Below are 26645 nucleotides of genomic sequence, written 5' to 3'. Positions count from 1 at the left end.
AAGTAGGTTAATAGCGATATACTAATATACTAATTACATGGGATGTACTAATATACTATACTAATAATGTATTCGTTCATACTTTTTGGTTATCCGTTTTTTCAGTTATCTGACCAACCCCAGTCCCCAATTGAGTCGGATAATTGATGCTCTACTGAGCTATACTATTACTAAAGTAAAGTGTAATGTTTTCGTAGCTGGTAATTAATAATTTTAATTAAAAATTCATTAACAATTTCATGCTCTGTCTTTGTATCTGTCATTGGGAGAATCAGATGATGACAATAAAACATCAGATATATGTAAAACTTCAAAATTACATGCTGTTCCACTTATTAAGGTACCATTGTTGTTTCATCCTCTAAAAATATTAAATTATGTAGTAAAGGCAAAAAAAGTTAATATATTTGTGTTTATTTCAGGAAGGACCTAGTTTATGGTTAGCTTTGCATATTGTTGGCATTTCTCATATATTTGGGTGCCTGTTATACATAGCTCCAAATCTTTTAGATTTTGTTGGTAAAAAGTTGTTCTTATCTACTGAAGATGCATTTTATTATGGAACAATTATTGTATTAATTTACCCTCTCAGTTTTACACTGTATGGGCGAAGACTAATGGGGTAAGTTACTATAAAATTGCATTAACCGAGTGCATTATGTAATGGCATTGTTTGGAATTTAATTATTAATATATTACAATATAGGTTAACTCACGATCTGCGGATTTATCGGTGTGTTGCACTCCTCGAACTAGGTGCCTTTCTTTACACACTTTCCCTTATTAATATAGCTATGGCAACAGTTCTTTCAATTATTTACGTTCCTGTTGCAGTGACTGCTGGAGGTGCTAAAAGCAGGTAAAATTTTATTATATAAATAAATACAACAAGTCTTCACTTAACATTGCTTTATTATGTATTTATAAATGATTACAAATAATGTTGTTGAGGAAAGATACAATCAATTTTACTGTTTATAAAGAAAATTCAACAACAATTGTATGTGATAGAATAAAATGTTAGAGGTTGCAAACAATACAATAATAATAATAATCAGATTTAAAAGAATTTGGTTAATATAATTTGCATTCATTATACTTTAACCTTTTTCCAAGTAATGTGAATCATATCCACAGTATTAACATGCAATATGTCATTTAATGTCAAACAAACATGCCATTTTAAATTTATACAGCACTGTCTAAAGCTTGTTGGAATTGCCAATTGTTTTTGAATTGCATAACGGTAGGCAGTGTTCCTTACAATTTCTCCTTTGCAAACATGTATTATTTTTTATTGGGCTGCAATTTGAAAAAGTTGTAGACCTATAAATTTCCACTGTTGTCTGTCCTTAATTTCGAGAACGGAGATAGATACATAAAAGTCAAGACCAGATATAGAGCCCCGATTAACTACAGTAGCCCCCCCTATAACACGGTAGATACGTTCCGTGTTACATGAATCCGTGTTGTACGAGTCACTTAAATACATGAGCCAATCACAGCCCAGCACGTGTGCAGATTAGGGGTTACGGCTGTTTGAAAAGTTTTCTTCCATAAAATTAATCGATTCTAGACTAATTTGACTCAACATTTCCAAATCACGTATAATTTTTTGGGAATAATCCATATAAACTATGCTATAAACAAAAAATTATAGGATTACTTACCGAATGTGCACTGTTTGACGACACCATTGCTTAAGCTTGTTCTTGTCATGGAGCGGCTCATTGAACTGCGGGCACATGTTCCCTGATCTGCGAATTTTTCGTGGAAAAATAACTTAACTTTGGAGACATCGTTAATAAAAATATAATTTTTATGGCCGTTGAATAATAAATGTTTTTTAGTAGGTCCAGTGCTCGTTTTAACTCAAAGGTTTGTACAATATCTGCTATTGGTCCAGATTCGACCAATCCTGTTGTGACACGAGTCGGCGATGACATTTTACCGTGTTATACGAACCAGTGTTATAGGGGTATACTGTATATATGAACTTCTGATGTAAACTGGAAGTCATGTTATTTCAGATTGAAAGGAAATTTTCCTTTGAAAAGAATTAGATAGCAATGGAGTTCTGCTGATCATCTAATAGAAAAGTATGATGTACTGGGGCAAGACACTACTAATTTGAAGTGGAGAGCATATATTTTAAATTAAATAAATTAAAAATATGATTAAAAATTGCAGCCCAGATTGTGACAATACCACAATAAATATGAGTAATGAGCAATTATTTACTCGTCTCTAGTGATGAGGATTTGTCCTCTCTCTTAATACCAGACATTAATTAATTTCACAATTGCCATTGCCTTTAATACATTCCCACGAAGGTTTGTGGCATATGTGAAGATCACCATTTCCCCCCTTTCAAAAATATATTTATATATGGATTAAGGCTTTTATGTCCAACAGATGGCGCTAACTTCCGACGACCTAAGTCTGCTTTTCTGTAAGGCATTATGCTTTTCAGTGAGAATGGACCTAAGCAGATCATTTTCTACCTATCTATATAAATAAAATACAACGTTTGTTTGTTCCTACCGATTCCTTTGAAATTTTGACACAACGTTGCATTCGAATATGCACGTGTTTTTATATAATATACATGTCGAAATTCCCCTACGGGGGGAGATGGACGGGATTAAAGCTTACCGCGAAGAACTCCGCTTCTATTTATACTATTTTACATGCGGTTTTTTGCGTTTTTACTGCGTTTTAATAGGGTATGCAATAAGAATGCACATTAAGAAGGGATTTTTTAATATTCCTCCCACAGGGAGAGGACGGATTAAGGCTTACCCTGAAGAACTCTGCTTCTACTTATACTATTTTACATGCGGTTTTTTTGCGTTTTTCATTGCGTTTTAATAGGTGACGTCAACAGAATATACACTAAAAAGGGATTTTTCGATATTCCCCAGCGGGGAAAGGGACAGGATTAAGGCTTACCGTGAAGAACTCGGCTTCTATTTATACTATTTTACATGCGGTTTTTGGCGTTTTTAATTGCGTTTTAATAGGTGACGTCAACAGAATATACACTAAAAAGGGATTTTTCGATATTCCCCAGCGGGGAAAGGGACAGGATTAAGGCTTACCGTGAAGAACTCGGCTTCTATTTATACTATTTTACATGCGGTTTTTTGGCGTTTTTAATTGCGTTTTAATAGGTGACGTCAACAGAATATACACTAAAAAGGGATTTTTCGATATTCCCCAACGGGGAAAGGGACAGGATTAAGGCTTACCGTGAAGAACTCGGCTTCTATTTATACTATTTTACATGCGGTTTTTGGCGTTTTTAATTGCGTTTTAATAGGTGACGTCAACAGAATATACACTAAAAAGGGATTTTTTCGATATTCCCCACGGGGAAAGGGACAGGATTAAGGCTTACCGTGAAGAACTCGGCTTCTATTTATACTATTTTACATGCGGTTTTTTGCGTTTTTAATTGCGTTTTAATAGGTTACGTCAACAGAATATACACTAAAAATGGATTTTTCGATATTTTCCTGCGGGGAGAGGGACAGGATTAAGGCTTACTGTGAAGAACTCGACTTTTATTATACTATTTTAGATGCGTGTTTTGATTGCGTTTTAATAGAGTACGTCAAGAGAATATACACTAAAAAGGGATTTTTCGATATTCGCCAGCGGGGAAAGGGACAGAATTAAGGCTTACCGTGAAGAACTCGGCTTCTATTTATACTATTTTACATGCGGTTTTTTGCGTTTTTAATTGCGTTTTAATAGGTGACGTCAACAGAATATACACTAAAAAGGGATTTTTTGAAATTCCCCCCATGGGGGAAGTGTTACACATTTATAATAGATACATTTTGAGCCACAACAACGCGTGGCCGGTCAGCTAGTACTCAATAAAACTGTATTCTGTTATTGCATTTTTATTTAATAAACACTGTGAACTATTTTAATAATAATGAAAATGAAACATATCCTATTTTCAAGACATCTATCTCTTCAATATATTCATTTAGACACAGCACTGCCAATTTAGTGGAAAATTCACTGAATCCAGCTTACCTATAGACCAGGGATGGCCAACAGGTTGATTTTGATCAACTGGTCAATCGCAGAATGTATGGTCTGTTAAAACACAAAATACATGGTGTAAGTTTAATAGGAAGTAAGTCCATATTTTTCATGGCAATATCTTTTAACTATTTGTAATGAATTGGCAACTTTTCATAAGATAAAGTATGGTAAATACAAAGTGCTCACTGTGTCGTGGTTATTTCTAGATTATGTTACTTTAGTAATTATTCTGTTGCACCCTAAGCAATTCAGTTAAGTGCAAAATGAGTGAGTCAAAGAGGACCAAAATTTATGATTTGCGCCATGGAAAGAAATAATTTTTTTTTTGTTATGGTATAAAATAAATGGTGTCATTTAGTTTGTTTTAGTGTATTTACAATAAAGAGAAAATCTGGAATGTTAATTATCATCCAATAAATAAATATAACTGTTTTGCAGAATAATTTTATTAGGGTGGATTATTAAGCTTTTATAGAAGAACAGAGATGTGAAGTAGATCATTGGTTATTTAACTCATGAAAATCAATAACACCTCAATATAAGTTGGCCAGGCCTGCGATAGACAATTGTCTAACCACTAGACCAAATAATACATTCTCGAAAATTTTGCATTAAAAATTTGGTTATTTTGGTATGCACATTTTAAGCTTACCCATCCATCCCTGTCCTGGTCCTTTTAGGAGGTCTTCTTATATATAGAAATGATGCAGACATATTTCATGGGTTTGGTATGAAATGCAGAAATACTTACATGTTTGGAATCAATATTTATCATGGAAACAGCTTTGATAATTAGGGTATGTCTGTATTTATATGCAATAAAAGTGTAAACACTATACATATAAAGCCCGAAGTAAGAATAGTGTGTTCTTGTTTTGTGCCAACCAAGAGTAGGAATTGCCTGGAAAAATTGAAATGGTATGTTAAACAAGATATATGAAATTGTGTCCGAGAATAGAAAAAAAAAAAACATTTCCATTGTCTGATAAGGCGTATATTCAATAATCCAGCACAGTGTTGGTCTTGGCAATGCTGGGTTAATGGAATTTTAATAACATCAAAAATTTTGATATAGAGAAAATTAATTTTTGTAAAAGTCAGAGTTTCTAATATTTTGATATTTTAAAACAAAACTCAAAACATTATGGAGTCTTGACTCAAATTTTTTATTGGGTTTATCAGGTGACTATTCTGGCCACTTCATAACAGTAACATTTTTGTCTTAACTGAATATTTCAGGTTTATAAAAAATTGGTGTAAATTTGGCAATAGATTATTTTCTGTATGATGATTTAATTTAGCATTTTTAAATGGATAAGTTACATTAAATGCAAATGCACCCCATACCATATCTCCCTCCAAGTTGAAAACTAAAATAATCTTTAGCTTCTTTCTAATATCATCATATAAAAACTAAAATTTATTTGTATTTCTGACAAGTTCTTTTGTCCTTTATAATCTTGCTTGACACTGTTGAGACGTTAAAAAGAAGTTTGGAATATATTTTTCTTAGCAAAATATTTGGATTTATTTTTAATCTTTTGTAATTGTGTCCTTGGATATTTTGCATCTTATTCATTTAAAATTTGTCAAAGAAATTTTCAGAAGCTGAAAATCAATGTCATTTTGAGGTAACATTGACTTTGGATGTTCATATAATGGTGATGGTTAAAAATTCTTTCTGTGCAATAATTTTTTAAACTCCAAATGCAGTTCATTTGAAAATCTTCACAATTCCCGCATCTGTCTGCAAATATGTAAAAATTAAAATTGAGAGCATAGGTTTTTTCAGTTGTAAATTATTTTTTCTTTCCCATTGTTAGTGAAAATTACTGACTTTCAATTTCAGAGAACAAAAGTATATTTGATATATCTGTTATAATGGTTAAATTTTAAATAGTTCTGGTTACTTTTTAAAAACTCATTTTATCTAAACTTTTGGAACATTAATAAGTAAAAGTAATTATTAAATAATGTTAAAAAATCCTATTAGTTGTTTGTTTTGTATTTTTTTTTTTTTTTTTTTTTGAAATTACATGTTTAAATAAACATTTATTTTGAAATCTGAGAGAGAAAATATAAAGTCTGTCTCAAAAGTTGAGGTAGTTTTACATACATGTATAACATGAAACTGGTATTTATATAAGTAAAAAATATTTAATTCTTCTTTTAAGACAATTTCTCAAATACAGATTACAGTATTTGCTGGACAATTTTAGATAATTTAAAAAAGAAAAAAAACATAATTGTATTGCATTCTTTTCTGATAATCTTTTATAACTATTAATTTTTAAATTATCATTCTTTTGAGGGAAAATGTTTTTATCTCCTATTAAAAAGCTTATGGAATATTTAATATATTAACTTAAATTTTTAATAATATTTTCATGAAGTCTTCATTATTAGTATATTTTATTATTAAAAATCATTTTCAGATTTATAAGATATTTTAAATATAAATGAAATATACAAACACAAGTTTTGAGCTGTAAATAGCATTTTAAAAAGTCAAATGACTTGGTCATTCTATTAATGTATTATATTTATTTATTTCTTTTTTAAAAGAATATAAAAATAAATCAATTTATAATCATGCATTAAAGAAATAAGATTATCTGTTTTTGACTAAAGTTAAATGATTGTTTTTATTTATCAGATTTCTGTCTTGGCCACATGCTGTTTTGCTACTACTGCTGCATCCATTCATACTGATTTATTTGTACTTGATAGCAAATTCAATATATATTGATTCTACCGCTCCCATAAGTGAACACTTGTCCCGGGCATTGAAGGGACACAAAAAAGTTCTGCTGTTTACTATTGAAGATTGGTATTTATATAGCAATTGGAATTACGCAATGGCATCAATATTTTTTCTACCGGCTTGGTTGATGTTATGGTTATTACCTACTGTGTAAATAAAAATTGTAAGATATTTTAAACTTTTAGATATAATATTTTATTTATAAATGAATTGTTAATAATTCAATTACATTATGAATTTAAACAGTATCACTAAAAATATAAAGTAATTCATTCCAGAGATATAATAAAATTGGTTAAAGTAAATTTTTAATTGTTGTTATAAAAATGTAAATTCAAATTTAAAAAAAACTTTGAACTACAATATGTGAATTTTTTAATATATAAATAATTCAAGGATTAATGTTAATATAGTTGTACGTTTATTATTCAATTATTTTACATGAATATACTTTTATGTATTTATATGTAAAATCTTTTTGTAATCATTTCGAAAATATTACATCATCGTTTTACGTTGATGTGTAAATATTATATTGTTTTCATTATTGTAACTAGATGAATTTTAGAGGAAAAATAATTCATTTTCATAAATTTTTTGTTCATTATACAATATACATTTTTTATTTTATGAAAATTTGATAAAAGTTTGTTTTTATATTTTGATTTGGGGAGTCGGTTAATCAATCTCAGGAATATCAAATGATTTTTAACCATTCTTTAATTGTATTTATTCAAATAAAAATAAGTCTTTAAAAATTAATGATGTATATTCAAACGCAATTAAATATTAACAATATATAAAATATAATTTTTGAACCGTACTTTTGATTTGAATTATAAAAAAAGTAATTTATTTCTTATTTAAACATATTAATTAAATACTTAAGGTTAGATTTGTGATTAATTTAAAATGGAATAAATATTTCATAAAAAATACAAATAGAATGTAATAATTCTATCTAAATTAAACATAAAATGTAGAAATCAAAAGTGATATATATGAACTGATATTAATTATTATATATATGATACTATATATTATTTTAATACCACTGATTTTATCTAAGGTATAATGTTTTCTAGCATAATAAAATGAAATAAATTAATAAAATACTAATGCCTTAGCCTAGAAAGAATTATTGTATTTTTTTATAGTAAGAAGAAAATACAGGCAAAACATAATATGTTGAATATCTGTTGTAATGATTTGCAAAAATAAAGTGTGCGCCGATATCCAAGAATTAAAAAATTTTATCATTAGATATAACTTTTAAATGTTGTTTACAAATATTAAAAATGAGAACATACTGTTCTTTACATTTAAATTTTCCAATAGTTAAGATATAATTTACTCAAAATTAATGTGTAGAACAAACATAAAAATTGTTATGTTACTTATCTTTTTACGTTAATCATTAATCAAGTTTATGACCCAGCATATAAATTTAAAGCAAGGTTTTTACTTTAAACAAGCAACAAAACAAATAATAAAACTAATAGCTAGGAAGAAATTTTAATAAAACATACAAAATATTAAATTCTATACTATTTCATTATTTTATGATATATTGACCTTTGACAAATTTCTATATGTCTCCATCACAATGATGGAATTTATCAAATTTTTTCTAGGAAAAAAATTGATATTTTAATAATATTGATCCATAACATTTTTTTGTTTTTTTACAGAATAAGTTTCATGAAAATATAAAATGAAGAATTTTTTTCTTCCTTTGTTTTCATTTTTGAAAATATTTCTATTTCTTTATCATTTTATTATTTTTCCAAGAATTTATGAAGAGGTTTCAGTTAAATTTTGTAACTTGTATTAAAACTTTGACTAAAGTAATCATTTTATTTATTGCATTAATTTATCCATATTATAAAATAATAATACAATATAATTTCCTGCATAAAATTAGTAAATTAATAATGTAATAAATAATATATTTTAATTAAAATTTTTAAAATATAATACTTTTAGTTGCTGTAAAAATTAAGTGTAAGAGTACATTAAAAAAAAATGTTTTATATGTCTACTTTGTGTAAGGTTAAATCAAATATTGTGTAGTAGGTAAGTAAAATCATTTACAAAACTAAACAGTCTTAAAAAATTATTAATATTAATAAAAGCATTGTATTATAAATTTTAATTTCAGTTAGTTAAAATAACTATAATTTCAATTTTTATTATTAGTTAATGAATTCATTTAAAAACTTTTAGTACTGTGTATGTTTTCAAAAAGTTTAAAAATTCATTATTTAATGAAGATTTTAAATTATAATTATATTAAAAAATGTTTATTATTTAGGTATTGGTAAATTTTAATAATGTTAATTATCAATTGCTTTAATATAATTTTGTAATATTTGGGAAAATAGTTTAACAATTGCAAAACTAAAATGCTCATCAGTGGCCCAGTGGATAAAACCACTGAACACGGATAGTTGGTGGTGTGTTGGAGCCTGGTCGTATGGAATTTTTCGGTTTTTCACGTTAATAACATATAAATAGGGTCCAGTTTCCCATAAAAGACTTTTCGCCTGGGCAGATCACCCATGTTTTGCGTTTTGGTGTAGACATAAAACCAAATCATGAATGGAGGATAAGTTCTTCTGAAAATTAAGGATATTGTGGGTGTGTTTGCACAATGCTTGAACTAAAAGAATAAAATAAAGAAATCAATCTTTTATTACAAAAATTTTAATATTTTTCAGTTACTTAATTTTGATCATAATTCTTCAAGATTAAAAAAAAAATCCGCAATTTTACAAAAAGTCAAAATGGATGAACATAATATTTTAATGTTATTTAAAAATACATTTATAGTTTAGGATTTTAAACGAATATACCGGTATATATATTTGTAACAGAACTTTTGTTTATAAGCAATTATTTTGAATTAAATCACGTTTCCGGATGAATCAAATTCTTTTTAAAGATTGAAATGTCAATATCGAATGTTTAATCAATGATGAGTTTGGAGAGGAAGAGGATTATTGAATGATTTAGTTTAGGATTTAAATGACAAAAATGTCAAAGTATTAGTTAAATATTGAAAGTAAAATGGACAGTATTGAAGAATACTTGTCGCTTGAACTTTTATATAAGTGTTTATAATTTTTTTATATATATATTTCGAAACACATTGTTTAACAAGTTCACACATTTAATGAACTATAGATGAATAAACGAATACTGAAAAATAATAAAAAAATTTTAGCAAAATGTAAAAACCGAATTTTATTTTTACTTTGTGTACGACCGTTGTCTTTCGTTAGTGTTTCTCCTCACCCCTTCCTCTCTACAGCCCTCAGAAGAGGACTGTAGAGAGGAAGGGGTGAGGAGAAAGGAAAGATCTTTCTGAGCAGTGTACGTAAGGTTACCACTCCCTTTTATATGTTGCCATGCAGTTTTTAGGCTACAAGGCCGTGGGTCTAAAAGAAAACCTGAATTGTAGCATACACCAATAAGTAGTACAGCTACATAAAAGCTAAACAGAGTAAAGTATAATGCTTAAAACTAAAGGCTTCAAACTAATACTAAAAATAATACAGAAACTAAGCTAGTAAGCCCCGTAAGAAGCAGAATAACCTATCTAACAACTAGAAAAAACAGTAAATGTACTAGTAACTTAATTTTAAAATTGTAGTTAAGAATTAATCGAACATAAGTTAAGTGGAACGAATTGTCATGTCTTGTTCTCTATGATAAAGAAATTGTGCTATACAGAAAATAGCTACTGATTCACGTAAAATCAAACCTAAGTACCATATGACGAGTAAGGAAATGATTCACTTATCAGACTAGTAGGCGAGAGAATTGATGAACCTCATATCGAAGGGCGTAATGCCAGGACGACAGATTATCGACAAATAGCTGTGATAACAATGACGTTGATTCTCATCTGGAGAACTGTTAGGCAAGTCTTGTCTTCCTGTAGGGAGACATTACTATCACGTACGTATATGCTATATGATTAGAGTAGACGAAGTGATATCCTATCGACGGGTGATTTCAGATTTGAATAATTTAGGATAAGGAATAATAACGTGTCGTTTTAGCCTAATTATGAATTATTGTTATGTTTAGGACGGGCCATCCCCGAAAAATTCCTGCCATCTGTCGATAACTTCTACAGATTCAACTATTTCTGGCGAATGATATTACAAAATTAATGTAACAAATGGATAAGTTGAATCAATCGTTTACATGAAGTTAAAATAATCTGAAAAACTGCGTAAAGTATTGATTATACATCAAAATGCGTATCATTTTGCTGCAACAGAATCTACATCGTTTAATACCACAATCTCATACCATAGCTATCGTTAGAAAATAAATTTGATATCGATACTTCTACGGTTATCAAACATCAAATTCATACGGGAGTTGCACTTCCATCTTGAATTGGTGAAAATTGCCACATTGAGATCTAGCTACAGAAGAAATAAACAGCCGATTCTCAGAATTGATTATTTAATAATTATTCAAGTCCATTTCGGAATGTCTAGCACTATATCTCATATTGCGGAAACTTCATAACACATCAAGTATTATTTTCTAATTTAAAATTTGAAGAGGGGAGGACCATAACATGTTAATCTAAACGTCCATGAAATTTTGGAAACTCGGCGCCCATAGAATTTTAAGTCACAAAAGAGTGAGAGTAGCAAATTTCGCTAACCATAGAATCAGCTGTATTTAGTGAGAAGTCGAATACCGTGTAAAATTCATAGTACAGTCGAATCCGCTTAAAAGAATACACTCGGAATCACTGCATCTTGCTCTCTTATTCCAAGTAATAAGATCACCACGGGGTTGTTTATGGTATTCGATTCTCTTCACTTTTTCGTGTCTTGGGAGCTTTATGTAACTTACAACACACTCGAAACGTTAAAATTCGTCATGTAATCTGTAGTACTTGACATAAAGATGGAAGCAAATGTGCATGTTTTATTGTTCTATTGAATAATCAGTAAATACAGACGGCCGGTTGGCCGAGCAGTTAAGATGGCACCCTACCGCTCTGGGAAGCCAGAATCTTATCTAGACGGGTCGAAGAAACCCCAGGAATTTTCGTGGATGGCCCGTCTGGATACGTCGGCTCCGACCCTGACCATCTGGTCACCACATCAGTGAGCGACCAGATGGTCAGGGTCACAGGGCAAAAGAATTTAAAAAAAAAAAACTTGTAAATATCATTCACATTACTTCTCAGAAATGTAGTAGTTGAAAAGATATGAGCATCCTTGCTCAAAAATTTCTGAATGTTCTCAGATGTATAAAAAAAAAGTAACACCAAGTAAGATGATGTGACCTGGTCGCTAATCGCTTCTTGCCTTGTCCTCTCAAGATGAGGTATATTAACAGACAGCACAGATCACATTTTTAATATGTAATTGCTTTTTATTTGTATCCAATAAAACCTATTCATTATCATTCTGCAAGAAGTCTCTTGACTCAGTTTATTTGAAATTTCCATATAACATAATGTAGAGAGCCCTGTCGCCATGTCTTCCGGGCTATGATGTACTGTACCGTGAGATTAATTAAAGATAAATTTATATCTATCTTAGAATAGTATAATGAAATTGCGGCCGATGCGGCCCTCATTGATATCGCTCTCGCCATTCACACAATTACTTTTTAAAATAGCCATTTGTGTTACTACCTGTGTTACTACTTGTGCTACTACCACGGATCCTATAGGAGCCATTCTTACTCGTGTGACAGGCCGGGCCGGAGAATAGGAGATAATTTTGATTGTGACTTCTTCCTCGCAAAACCGTACGGAAGTGAGATTCACTCATATGTAGTACAAGATGACGACTTCATCAACCACGAACAATTTAATTATAATTCAGAATTAAATAATTTGCCTTTAAGATATTGTCATTTACAGCCCAGTGTAAATCTTAGACAATATCTTATAGGCAAGCCTACTTTTTCCTACACTCTATATTATTATTCTTCATAAAACTTTTTATGAATATTTCTATCTTAACACCCCTGCTACAGAATATAGAATGTACCCAAAGTTAATTCGCTCATGCCAGGAACACATTAGACCAACGGGAGAAACAGATAGATGTGTGTTACTCGCACGGCCGCCATCTTGAATGCAACTACAAAACTAAATGAGAAGAGGGTCATGGGACACGTCATTTAGGGTCAGAATTTTACAAGGAATTGATTGCTGAAAGATTTTATTGACTTACTTCGAACGGTTACAGAGTTATGCACGTTACACGATGTGCTCAATGTACAGTACATTCTCTGTAGCAGTGGTGTTAAGTGACTCTCTTTCCCACCCTGTATATTATTAATATTTTAAATTATGATTTCTATTCGTTATCCTTTATCAGTCTGGTATATGAATGATGATAATCTAAAACAGGGCTGTCCAACTGGCGGCCCGCGGGCCGTATACGGCCCGCCAAATTAGTTTTACGGCCCGCGAGTACATTTTACTATGAATAAATTTATGCTACTAAATTATTATTATTAATATTAAAATTATTTTACTATGTGAAAATTACGGCCACGATGTTCTCATTAATATATTACGAATATTTTAAAGTTTTCTTTTTAGTATAAATAAAATATTTTTTTAATTAACATAAACTGACTTTTCATTTATCAACTTTCTCGGCCCCCGAAATGTTTGGTGAAGAAAATATGGCCCGCGGGCTATGATAAGTTGGACAGCGCTGATCTAAAACTATAATACTAACGTTTCGTATTTAGTAACACATCATTGACAGTGATTATTTCATCAATCTGGAATTATATTTATTATTAATTATAAATAATATGTAATAAAGAATTTTTGCACTGTTATTTTTAAATATATTCTGAATATGCTGCGAACAATTTCCTTATAGTAAATGTGCAGTACAAGTAGATATTAGAATCGAGAATAATAATTCATATCGGAAATAAATTTCAAAATTGTCTTTCTTTTTTACACTAATTTTACAATTATCATGTTGTCGATGTCTAAAGAAATTAATTATATATGTATTACTAGCAGGTAGGCCCGGCGTTGCTCGGGCAAAAGTAACGATAGCGAACATTAAGATTATTACGTTATAGTCAACCTTACCCGTTTTCACACAATGCAAGAATTGGGTCCCCCTGTTTCCAGACTAATTAGAGTGTTTTTAGATGGGTCTAAAAATATGTTCGATTTTCCGCAAAAACGAAAAAACTGCATCTGCGTCTTGCACGTCGCTTTCTCTTAAACACTTCTATTGTTACGTAACACTTCCATTGTTACTTAACACGTCCATAGTTAATGGAAGTGTTAAGACTTAATTCTGTCCCTCTCCCCGTGGGAAGGAATTTCGAAAAATCCCTTCTTAGTGTGCGTTCTCGTGACGTACCCTAACTGTGTACCAAATTTCAGCTTTCAAGTCCTAACCATTTGGGCTCTGCGCTGATTATTATTTTGGGTTAAGTGAGATATACTCGGTTAACACCGGTGGCTGTGCACTATGCCGGACCAAAGTCAAGGCATAGTAACCAAAACAGAAATTAAAGAAGTGTATCAGTGTGTGTGTCTGTATTCAGGAACTTTCTCACAATATGACATGTATTCAATATAGTGGCCTTCTGTAGTGTGATGTATGTGTTTCTATTCAATTGTAATGTGCCCAGGCTTTTGTGTAGTGTGTGTGGTATGACACCTGTAGAGGAGAGAACAACAGGTACAATAAGTACCCTATCCATCTTCCACAGATCCTCATTTCCTGGGCAAGTTCTGTGTACTTGCTAATTTTTTCAGTGCATGCGTTTTGTATATTGTGAGTGTTTGGAATGGATATGTCTATAATGTATGTGATTTTATTGTGTTTGTCAATGAATGTGATGTCTGGTCTGTTGTGGTAAATTGTTTTATCTGTGATTATGGCTCTGTCGTAGTACATTTTGTGCGTGTTGTTTTCCAATACTGTCTGTGGAATGTATTTGTAGTATGGTTTGTGGATGTCTACTAATTTGTGTTTCTTTGCAAGCTCTTGGTGTATTATATTTGCTACTTGATTATGTCTGTGTAAATAATCTGTCTGTGCCAAGAGCTTGCAACCAGAGGTGATGTGTTGTATAGTTTCTGGCATAATGTGACATTTTCTGCATGTGTCATTTGTGAGTGTTGCATTTTTGAGTATGTGTTTTCTGTAGTTTTTAGTATTTATGACCTGATCCTGTATGGCGATCATGAATCCTTCCGTCTCCCCAAAGAGGCATCCCCGAGCTAACCAGCTGTTTGACGCAGTTTTGTCAACAAAATCCTGGGCCAAATCATAAGGATGCCTGCCATGGAGTGCCTTTCGAGCCCACGATTGCTTAATGGTGTCTATGCTTTTTATATGTTGTGTTGTGTCCATATGATGTGAGTGTAAGTTTAATGGTGTGTTATTCGAGTCTGCTAGAGTTACTGCTTTATGTAATTGTGATGTTTCTTGTTTTTTGTAGAAAAACTCTCGCAGTGACTGTATTTGTTTTTAGTGAAGGTTAACTATGTCAATCAGGCCACGTCCGCCATCTTTACGTGGAAGGGTTAATCTTTCTGTGGCGGATTTAGGATGATGTTGTTTATGCTTAGTAAGTGTTGTTCTTGTTTTCCTTTGGAGTTGCTCAAGATCTGTGTGAGTCCAATGTATAACTCCAAAAGAATATGTGAGTACTGGGATGACATATGTGTTTATTGCTTTAACTGTGTGTTTTGCATTTAACTGTGTTCTGAGAATAGCATTTAGCCTACTTTGGTATTCTTTAATTAATCTTTGCTTTATTTGTGTATGTTCTGTTAGTTTGGCCTGTTGGAATCCTAAATACTTGTAGAACTCGCCCTCTTCCATGGATTCAATAATGTCTCCATTTCCAAGCGCAAAATCTTCTTTCTTCAGGATTCCTTTTTCTATGTGAACTGTTTTGCATTTATCTAGGCCAAATTCCATTTGTATGTCCTTGGTGTATGAATGTGTGATTTGTAGGAGTTGATGAAGTTGTTTTTGTGTGGATGCATAAAGTTTTATGTCATCCATGTACATGAGATGTGACAGTGTAAACTGTGTTGTTTTTTCGTGTCTGATATTGTAACCATATTGTGTGTTGTTTAACATGTTGGATAATGGGTTCAGGGCTAAGCAGAACCAGAGAGGACTCAAGGAATCTCCTTGAAAAATTCCTCGCCTAATAAAAATTTGGTTTGTTTGTATGGAAGTGTTATGAACTCTGAGATGTAGTGTTGTTCTCCAGTGCTGCATAGTGTTTTGAAAGAATGCAATGAGTGATGGATGTATTTTGTACATGTGTAGAATATGTAGCAGCCAACTGTGTGGAACACTGTCGAATGCTTTTCTGTAGTCTATATATGCCATGTGTATGTTTCTGTGTTGTTTGTGTGCTTGCCGTAGAATGACTGAATCTATGAGTAACTGTTCTTTGCATCCCCTGTGGTTTCTACGACAACCTTTTTGTTGTTCTGTAAGAATGTCGTGTTCTTCAACATGTTTGTATATTTTGTTTGCAATACAGGATGTCAATAATTTGTAGAGTGTTGGAAGACATGTAATTGGTCTGTATTGTGTGGGGTCTGTGGTATTGTTGTTTTTAGGTTTCATGTAGGTGATGCCCTGAGTAAGAAAATTTGGCATGTCTTGTGGATTGATGATGATGTGTGTTAGGTGTTTAGCTAGTTCCTGGTGCAGTGATGTAAACTTTTTGTACCAGAAATTGTGAATGTTGTCTACACCAGGTGTCTTCCAGTTGTGTGTTCTGTTAACAGTGTATTGGAAATCATGTATGTTTATTTCAGCACAGGGCATAGTTGGTATGTTGTGTAAGTTTCTGTTTTCCTCCTCGATCCAGCCTGCATCAGCATTGTGCGTGACAGCACTGGTCCAAAGAGAAGACCAATATGTTGTGAGTTCTTCTTCTGTTGGTGTGCCACTGTGCTGTGTATCAGTGTTTGCTGTTGCAGGAAAAATTTATTCCAGAATGAATATTATGGGGAAGTATTGTCCAGGAAAAAGTCGAAATATAGAAGAATTATCAGAGGAAGAATTGTGTAGGGAAGATTTTATCAGCAGACAGTTGTCATGGATAATTCCTCAGGGAAGAATAGACTGGAAGTTGATTTTCGAAGGAAGAATTGACCGATCATACTGTCATAGGTTATCGAATTTAGACGGAATTATAAAGTGAAGAATTTTTAGAGAATGTAACGAGCATTTATTTATTGTGACATCGTTACAATGCCGGACTGTAATTTTTCGTCACAATGTTCTCAATTTCACTAGTGTCTTGCCCCTATACATCATACTTTTCCTGTTAGCAAGAGTCGTGCCGACTAACTTCGTTTAGGGAAAATTTTTTGAATTAAAATAACGCGATTTCTGATATAAAAAAATGGTTAATCGGTGCCTCCTGCCTCTAAGGTCTGGTCTCGATTTTTATCTGTCTAACTTCATTCTTAAGATTAAGGAAGGACAGACAGACGCCAGAGAGAATTTATATGCCTACAATTTTTGAAAATTGCAGCCCAATTAGGAAATTTGGTGATTTAGAATGCTACTATTTTAAGGATTATTATTATTATTATTTTTATTTTTTCGAATAAAAGAGACATTTACTGGACTGTAAAACAAACGTACTACAACTTTTAAGTATCCAGTAGGAAGTTTTATTAGAATAAAAACGTTTTCGGCCGCATTAATCAGCCTTCGTCAGTTAACGAATATCAAAAACGAACAAAATTCGAAAATTACAAAAACGGCGTTCGAAATTTACAAAAAACGGTTTTTTGTAAAATTTCGAACGCCGTTTTTTTTTTTGTAATTTCGAATTTTGTTCGTTTTTGATATTCGTTAACTGACGAAGGCTGATTAATGCGGCCGAAAACGTTTTTATTCTAATAAAACTTCCTACTGGATACTTAAAAGGTGTAGTACGTTTGTTTTACAGTCCAGTAAACGTTTCTCTTTTATTCGAATTATGGCTTCACCGGCCAAACTTTATAGGAGATTGGTTATTAAACTATCTAAAGCAAGAACGAAGTTCGAATTCCTTAAGCAGTGCCGTATTAACGGTGTATTCCCGATGTCAATTTTCCGCATCAGACATCCGTTGGGCTGTGACTCCTTATTACCAAAGCTACAACATCTATGCCTCAGCAAAGCGATTAAGAACGTTAGAAGATCGTATTATTCAATACTACATAGAATCATTTGTCTGGAGGAGGAACTCTACCTAGAAGACCAGAACTTATTAAGGGAGATCAACAGCAGGGTGATCAGTTTGACTTCTGACGTTGAAAGGAGGTTAAAATGTAAATACGTGAAGAAACTCAAATGGTTATTCAAGTGCCAGCACATTAAACCTCGAACTAAAGCAAATTGCGCACTTACCGTATGGGATGATATCACCCCTCCGCACTGCCTCATAGAAGCTTTACAGCACGGTCCTATGTACGCTCCGCACCCAAGATTGCAACCGGACACCATCATACCAGATGTTGAGCTAATTATCTCTGATTTATGTCCAACCAAACAGGATTATATCTGTTGGAAAACAAGGTTCTTGGCAGAAAAGGAGATACGAACAAACGCACACTCCAAACGTTTACGAACCTATATCAGGGATTCCAGGAATTGGCTCAGTGAGAATAACATAGTGCTAATGAAAGCTGATAAAACCAAGGGCTTTGTACTCTGTAAACGGGAATCTTATAACCAGAAGCTACGTGAATATATTAATGAAACGGATTGCGTTATGGCACCGGACAGATTTTTGGATACCCTCCAGAACAGAGTTAAGAAGTTCTCCTTTTCCTCCTTGGCTCACGTTTTGCATTTGGATCATGTTGTTGTAAGTGCACCGGCACCACCACGAATTTTTGCTTTTGGAAAGACGCACAAGCCGGGCCAGCAAATTCGTCCTGTCGTGGAAAAATGTCGGGCACCAACGTTTCTTTTGGAAAAGAAGCTGGTTAAGTTCGTACAGAATAATCTCCAGGCTTACCCCTTTAGCATAAAAAGCTCTTTGCAACTGGTGCAAAAACTGGAGGATGTTATGTTGACAGACAGAGAAATCATGACCGTTATGGACTTTAAGTCCCTATACCCATCCATCAAGCTTCCACCATGCTTCTGTGCATTAAGAGACTTTTTGTTCGCCAACGTAGTGAATTCCCACAAGTATCACATGCATATCTTGGAATTAGCGGATTTGGTCTGCCACTCTTCTTTCTTCGAGTTTGATGAGAAAATTTATATACAAGGAAGGGGTGTCCCCATGGGAAGCCCCATGTCCGCAGTCCTCTGTGAGATGGTGCTACGCAAACTCGAGTGCGATATCTTACCGTTATTCCGCAACGACATAGTAATTTACACCAGGTACGTTGATGATATTTTCATCCTCTGGGCTGATGATCACAACATCCAGCATTTCATAGACGTAATCAACCACAACCCATACGGTCTAACGGTAGAATTGGATCAACAGAGTGAGTTCCTTGTTAACTTCATGGACCTTTCCATCGCCTGCAAAGAAGGGGAGATAAGAACGAGTGTCTACCGGAAACCAGTATATCACCCCCTCGTCATCCCCAGTAACTCTATAGACCCCGGACAGTTTAAGATGGCGGCGTTTCGTTCCTGGATCCGGCGAGCTTACACCCACTGCTCAAGTATTCAAGACACTTTAAAGGAGTTGGCCTACATACGAAAGGTGGCTGCACAGCATGGTTACCAAAGAAGTGTTGTTGATCGCCTAATAACTAAATTGCAGAAGAACAGTCGGCAGCGCAACGATGGAAATTCACGGAAAGCAGTTGTGTTGAGCTATATGCCTTTTCTTAATAAGGTTGTCAAAAATGTGGCCAGAGAGAAGAACTTGCGCGTAATTTACAAACGCAATCCAACGATTTACCGTTTAATAACACGAAGCACTCAGCAAATCATAGATATACATACACTTAACACCTTATTCTTGCCGAGAAATATAAATTTATTTAATTCAAACAAACGTTTTCAGCCTGATTTACAGGCCATCATCAGGTTTAGAATACATTCGAATTAAATTCTATCCTTGGAACACAAAATTCAAATTCAAATAAAATACATTTAAACAGAATATAAATAGCCAACATAAATACAAATAAAACTAAAACATAAAATACACATAAACATGCAACAAATGAATATATAAGTATTAATAAATGCAATACTAAGACATTCAATAAAACTGTTACAACGATTGGTTAGAGCCCTTATTAAACTTCTTAACCATGAACTTCCATGCAGAGGGAAGACTTTCTGCGTCCCTCGCATTTAGACAGCCTTCTTGCAATCTACTCCTATAAATCTGCAACTTCTCTGCCGTCAATGCCAAAGATGGAGAAGATAAAGGATTTATGATGGTCGCCTCATTCCATTTAACTATAGCTCCTGGCGCTTGTGCCATTTGGGACAAAATTGTTGCATTAGACCCCTTTCTGATATTATAACTATGCTCCTTGATTCTAAGCCCTAAACTTCTAGTGGTTACTCCAATATAGTCTTTTTTAACGTCCAATTGCATGTTCTCATACGGAATTTTATAAACTCCTGCTTTCTCTTCCGATTTTATATCATCTTTATCATTTCTGAGGATTTTGTATAAATTAGGCGCCCTTTTTAAAAGCATTCTCGAACCTTTTCTGTGTGCAATCTCCTTCATGACCGCATTCATACTTTCGCTATACGTAAATTTTACGCTTCTATTGGGAGCATTTTTAAAAAACTTTTTCTTGATGTTGGCTTCGTATTTCTTAACTATTCCCAGAATTGCACTTTTTTGGTAACCTAGGGCCTTGGTTACGTTTATTATTCTATTTATTTCTTTCCTCCTGTCTTGTACCCTTTCACAATACAAAAATGCCCTTCTTATTAAAGCTCTGAAAGCCGCAATTTTATATTTATACGGATCCTTAGATTGGGAGGGAATATACAAAGGGCTATGGGATGGTTTAATAAAAACGTTGGTGGACAGGTGGCCTTTTTTGAATGTAATATCAATGTCGAGAAAATGCAGATTCAATGAACTCTTCTGTTCTAATCTTAAAGTAAGGCCATCGTTGTTATCGTTGATCTTATCCAAAAAATCCTTGATCCTGCTGTTATTTCTCCATAATATAAATAAGTCATGATGATGATGGCCTGTAAATCAGGCTGAAAACGTTTGTTTGAATTAAATAAATTTATATTTCTCGGCAAGAATAAGGTGTTAAGTGTATGTATAGATTTACCGTTTACTGAGAAACGACAAGAGGAGAGATCGCTCCAGTGAGTTAACAGGGGTATATTCTATACCGATAAAAGATCATCGTTTTAACACCGACATTGTATACGTAGGCGCCACTTTACGTAACCTCAAACAAAGAATAAAAGAGCATAAATACTCAATAACCTGTGGCAGTGACAGCACGGTCCTAGCGACCTTTGCTAGGCAACAAGATATAACGGTGCATTGGGATAAGGCCTCCATTGTCAGAGCCACTCGATCCAGGCAGGCTAGGCTATCAAATACTTGGAAAAAATGGAAATACATAAGGCGCACTTATCAACGCTTTGCATCAACCACCGGGATGCGGACGGCCTATTATCGGCCTGGAAATCTCTTGTCGACTAGCATCACGTTTTGACACGGAAAACGGGGCTTAAACCCGTCAATGCGCAGGCGCGGTTTTTTGTAAAATTTCGAACGCCGTTTTGTAATTTTCGAATTTTGTTCGTTTTTGATACACGTTTTTGATACGGAAAACGGGGCTTAAACCCGTCAATGCGCAAGCGCGGTTGTTTGTAAATTTCGAACGCCGTTTTTTTTTTTTTTTTTTTTTCCTTTTTTTGTAATTTCGAATTTTGTTCGTTTTTGATATTCGTTAACTGACGAAGGCTGATTAATGCGGCCGAAAACGTTTTTATTCTAATAAAACTTCCTACTGGATACTTAAAAGGTGTAGTACGTTTGTTTTATTTTTTCGTTTCTTCAGCACGATGAAGTGCATTAATTAGACACAGGACGGTTTTTTCGTCTGTGTATAATATGTCTTCTATAGCGAAATAATTGCTTCGATAGGAAAACTCTTAATTCTATTACTTGCATTAATGCTATTTAATTTGTTCTCTATAATATTCCATATGATTGAAGGGTACATATCAATAATATCCAGACTAGCTATTTTAAAGGTTTCTTCTGTGTTTATGTTTTTAAGTTCGTTTATTAATCCATCGATATTCTTTATAGCAAAAGTGGAGTGTTTATTTTGTTGAAGCTTCAGTTTTAAGAATTTTTCAAGGCTATATAGAGTATTTAAAATTGACCATGGGTCGTATTTTTTTAAGCTCTATATAAATACTCTATTTTAATGGTCGTTTTTGTGCTTTTAGCTGTATATTTAGTTTTGCTACCTTCTGTTATCTTCATCCAGGACGAAACATTTTTCTTCTTTTGTTTATTAATTCTATTTTTTAATTCTGTATATATTACTTGAGTAGGATCAATTTGTTTTCTCTTTTACTCTTGTAATATATATTTTGATTTTGTTACTGATGGTCATTTTTGCTTTGTTTGATTCGAATTCTGTTAGGCTATTACATAGACCTAATACCGAATTTGGACCGTATAACATTTTCCATTTGTTCGGGCCATTAAATTCTAGTCCTTTACACAGTATTTCTCGAATTTGTTTTGGAATTTTAACTGTTGTTTTATTTAATATGAGATGGTTTTTCCAGGTTTCTATTTCTTTTAAAGTTGAATGTCCGAATATTTTAGCCAGTCTTTTTTGTTTACTGTATGCGTAGTTTTTAATATTCTCTTTTACATTTGTTATCTAGATTTTGGCCTTCTTTTAAGTTTTATTTTTAGTCTTCTAATTTTGATATACTTATATTTTATCGCAGCTCTTAATATTTTAAAATTTATATATTCTCTATCTCTAGTTGGTAAAGCTTTCGAAATAGATTTAGATAGGGATAATGTGCGTAAAGGTTTTTTTCTCTTGATAGAGTATTTTAAAAAACATTTACAAGTTTCTGTTTATCTCATCTTTAATTTTTTTTATGGAACAGTTTTCTTGTTGATTTTGGTACATCTCTTCTGAATGTAAACTGCCGTTTCTAACTACGGTAATCTTCTTTACAAATTTGAAACCGTGTCTTCCTGTTTTTTTTTTTTTTTTTTTTTTTTTTTTGTTTCTTCAACACGATGAAGTGCATTAATTAGACAAAAGGCGGTTTGTGTCTAAAACCGCCCTGTGTCTAATAATATTATACGGGCTTATACATTGCTGGAGACTGTACTTCGTTACCTTTTAATTTACGACAGGAGTCGAAACAGAACTTCGTCGTAAGTCGGGGACTATCTATGCGTATTTGTAAAAGGACTTACAGCCAGAGGAAGACCATGCAAACTTGTATAGATGGCATTGTCAACATCCCGAAGTAGAAACACTAGCTACCAAGAGTTGGCACAATAGAAAAAAAAATTCAAGAGCATGACAAAAGACGAAAAACAAAAGCATAAACGCAATATGTCGGCAGCGTATTATCGCTGCTGTTAATAATATTGGCGGTATTTTGGTGAAAAACTAAAGCCTGACTATTTTTGGAAGTCCTTTGATATTCTTAAGTAGTCTGAGAAGATGTGTCACAGTCAAGTATGAATGGTTTCTGACGGAAATTGTAGCCTGATGCAGTTTCTGACTTTGTCTATTTCAGATACAACTGACGATGATGGAATGATAAAAATGTTAGCATTGGGAATTTTGACAGTGGTGATGTCAATGAGTAGCTATAAAGCCATGGAATGCCAATTTCGAAGAAAAAACTAGCATTACAAGAGAATAATGAAGAAGACAAGGAAGTCCGGGAAATGGACCACTCAGAGCTGTCCCCACAAAGACACTTAAAGAAGCTTTAACACAAACTGCCTGTGCATCTCCTAACTAGGAAGGCGGATTTTCCATCCAAACAGCGTAACAAGCTGTAACCAGTAAAACACGGAGGAGAAAAGGAAAAAATCCCAAATAGACATCCTTAATGCAGTTGTTAGCCAGAAAAACCTCGATGCGTGTTGATCATTTAGATCAATCATGTCCATCTCATTAAGATTTCTTCGTGGTGCCATTATGTTTAATTTATAACTCGTTTTATTTCATTTATAAATGAAAAATATCTATAATTATAAAATATTATTTCAATTTTAGTAAGAAATTATGGTTAACTGTTAGCAGTGAATTTTTATACTAAAAAAGGAACTAATCCCATTTAAATATATCACAGTTTTTCCTTAAGTGGGTTAGGAACCACTTCCCAAAACGAAGCCTTAAAATTTTTTTTGCATCAACCTTATTTTTTGTAATGTAATAATGTAAATCATTTACGTCCTTCAGAATCCATAAACGCTAATTATTCTTATTATAAAATTAATTACAATGCATTATTTTATAATGAGTTTTGATTTCTGATTAATGAAATTTATCAGAATAAATTACTTTGTGCCAATCATTCAATTTAAAATCTTCGAAAAAACTTTTAATATTTTCATTAGTTCATTAGCTAAAGATTTTTTGTCCTGTTTTGATAATTCTTTAACTCGCTTTTTAATATTTTTCTTCTAAAAAGCCTTTATAAAAGTCAACTTTTGCATAGATTTTATTCAAAATTGAAGCTCGTAAATTTTAAGAATAGAGTGCAATATGCCCTTAAAAGATTACATTGTACTATATGCAAATATTATGCAGATTTAATTTTTATCGTATTAAAAGTGAATACTGATATATATTTTTTTGATACGTCTCTTAAGCCGGATACACACGTATCGGTATACCTGACAAGTATATCTGAGTAAGTGTACCTGTCCGGTTACCTGAAGATGTGTACCGGCTTCGGTGACGTATGCTAAATTAAAAAACTTGCATAAAAATAATGAGAGAAAATCACTTCCTCGTGATTTCTTTATCAGTTTCGAGTGAATCGAGAAGGAAATAAAATGAATTGTTTATAATGTAAACATTTAACTAAGTACTTTAAAGACATTTAGAATTTAAATATCTAAAACTTTGTATTCTTTTCCAGGATATTTCTGACCGTTAACCAACGAACCAACACGTCTCTTACTTCGATATCTTTCATATTAAAGAAAATAATTGTGTGTGTCATCGAATAAAGTTATTGAAATTGTTGGAAAAATCAAGAAATGAGTTCATAAAATGAATATTTCATGCTATTTTCTATATAGGATCGACCAAAATTCGGTATTTTCAAGATTATTTTGTTAATGATTAAAACTAGTTTGGAGCAATTGCATGTTATGATTCACGTCTATACGAACAACATGAATGAAGCATGCAGTTATTTTATTCCTGTATCTGCTTCTTGTTCTGTTTGCAACGATTCAATCGCTTCCAACGAATCGATTGAGAATCATAACATGGAGAAGTTCGCAAACATTAAAAATATTTATTTATAGTTTAACGAAATTTAGGCTAATTGATATATATGTTACAGTCAAAACCCGTTTTTAGTTAGAACGCGTTTCAACTAGCTAAAACGCGTTCTAACTAAAAACGGGTTTTGCTGCAACATATATTTAACAATTATTATTTCTATAACAAAGTATAAAGCAGTCTAACATATAATTTAATTGTCCTCATTTTGTTTATAACTGTTAAATTGTATTAAAAATTTATGCTTCGACTAGTGTAAATGTATATCTAAAAATAAACTTGCACATAATTACATAGACAATAGTAAATTAGCCTACACATTTTCATCTCCATATTATTCGAAGGATCTCGTAAGAATATGTGTATATATATATATATAATTATTAATGATTTGTTGGATCAATTAGAATGTTTCTGCCTACGTTGCCATTATCGTCTTTCTAAGTCACTGTTAATATAAACAGTAATAAATATTACTTTATAATGCTACAAGTATGCGAATAAATTACGGTAAAACCTGTCCAAAGCGGAACCTGAATAAAACGGAAACCTGCCTAAATAGGAAAAATATTCGGCACCGTGCGATTCGGCTTTATACAGTTTCTACTGTAATATAAATTAATAATTAATAAATGAAAAGTGGTCACGCTTTACTCCATAGAAGTTTTCCTATTGCGACATTATTAAACCGATGAATTATAATTACTAAATATATAAAAATTTCTAAATTTAATAAAGGCCTACAATTATTTGGCCTTTTAACTATTTTGGAAGTTCCAAATAAGCGCTTAGCTTGTTTATATTATAGAATAATTTGTCAATGAATAATGGAATAAATCTCATCGGAAAAATATACAAAAAGAAAAACAATAACTTGTTTTTTTTTTCCTTTTAATAAATGCATTCCTATATACTGTAACTGGTTTCTTTTGTAATTTTATTTTATGCATTTAAAACATTTGGATTAGGGTTCCATAACCTTCACCTGACTAGAAAAAGGGTCCTTGGAACAAAAAAGGTTAACCCCCAACTGCCTTGCTTTCCCTTCGTTATGTAATGTTCAAACAAGAAAAGTTGATGATAATTTTTGCTTGAAGGTGGGCAACCGAATGACAAATTAATTTTAAAAAACGCAATTAGGGGTGCCAACTTCAAAGACCTCGTAAAATCGCTATTAGAATGTCATTGAGTAACCATATTGAAGTGTTTTGTAAAGATAAATAGTGCTTTTAAGTTAGTATTCTGCGAAAGCTCCGGTATATGCAACTATTTCTGATTTATAAATATAATTCGGGAATGAGAGACGTGGATTTACTGGAC

The 26645-nt window shown here is 32.4% G+C and overlaps 1 protein-coding gene across 1 annotated transcript in view; it reads left to right on the top strand.

Moving 5' to 3' along the window:
- The window catches only part of GAA1 (glycosylphosphatidylinositol anchor attachment 1), a 39470-nt gene extending 32371 nt beyond the window's left edge, over positions 1–7099 (top strand). Inside the window, exons 9-11 of the mRNA XM_067286550.1 lie at positions 423–622; positions 707–859; positions 6719–7099. Coding sequence (XP_067142651.1) covers positions 423–622; positions 707–859; positions 6719–6980 — 615 coding nt within the window. The 3' untranslated portion in view covers positions 6981–7099. The remainder of the gene's footprint in view (positions 1–422; positions 623–706; positions 860–6718) is intronic.
- Positions 7100–26645: the final 19546 nt, after the last annotated feature.

This window comes from Centruroides vittatus, unplaced genomic scaffold, assembly GCF_030686945.1.
Source record: "Centruroides vittatus isolate TY-2023 unplaced genomic scaffold, ASM3068694v2 scaffold_373, whole genome shotgun sequence".
Lineage (NCBI taxonomy): Eukaryota > Metazoa > Arthropoda > Arachnida > Scorpiones > Buthidae > Centruroides > Centruroides vittatus.
Note: the sequence above shows the minus strand (reverse complement) of the source record. Positions and strands in the feature narration are given on the sequence as shown.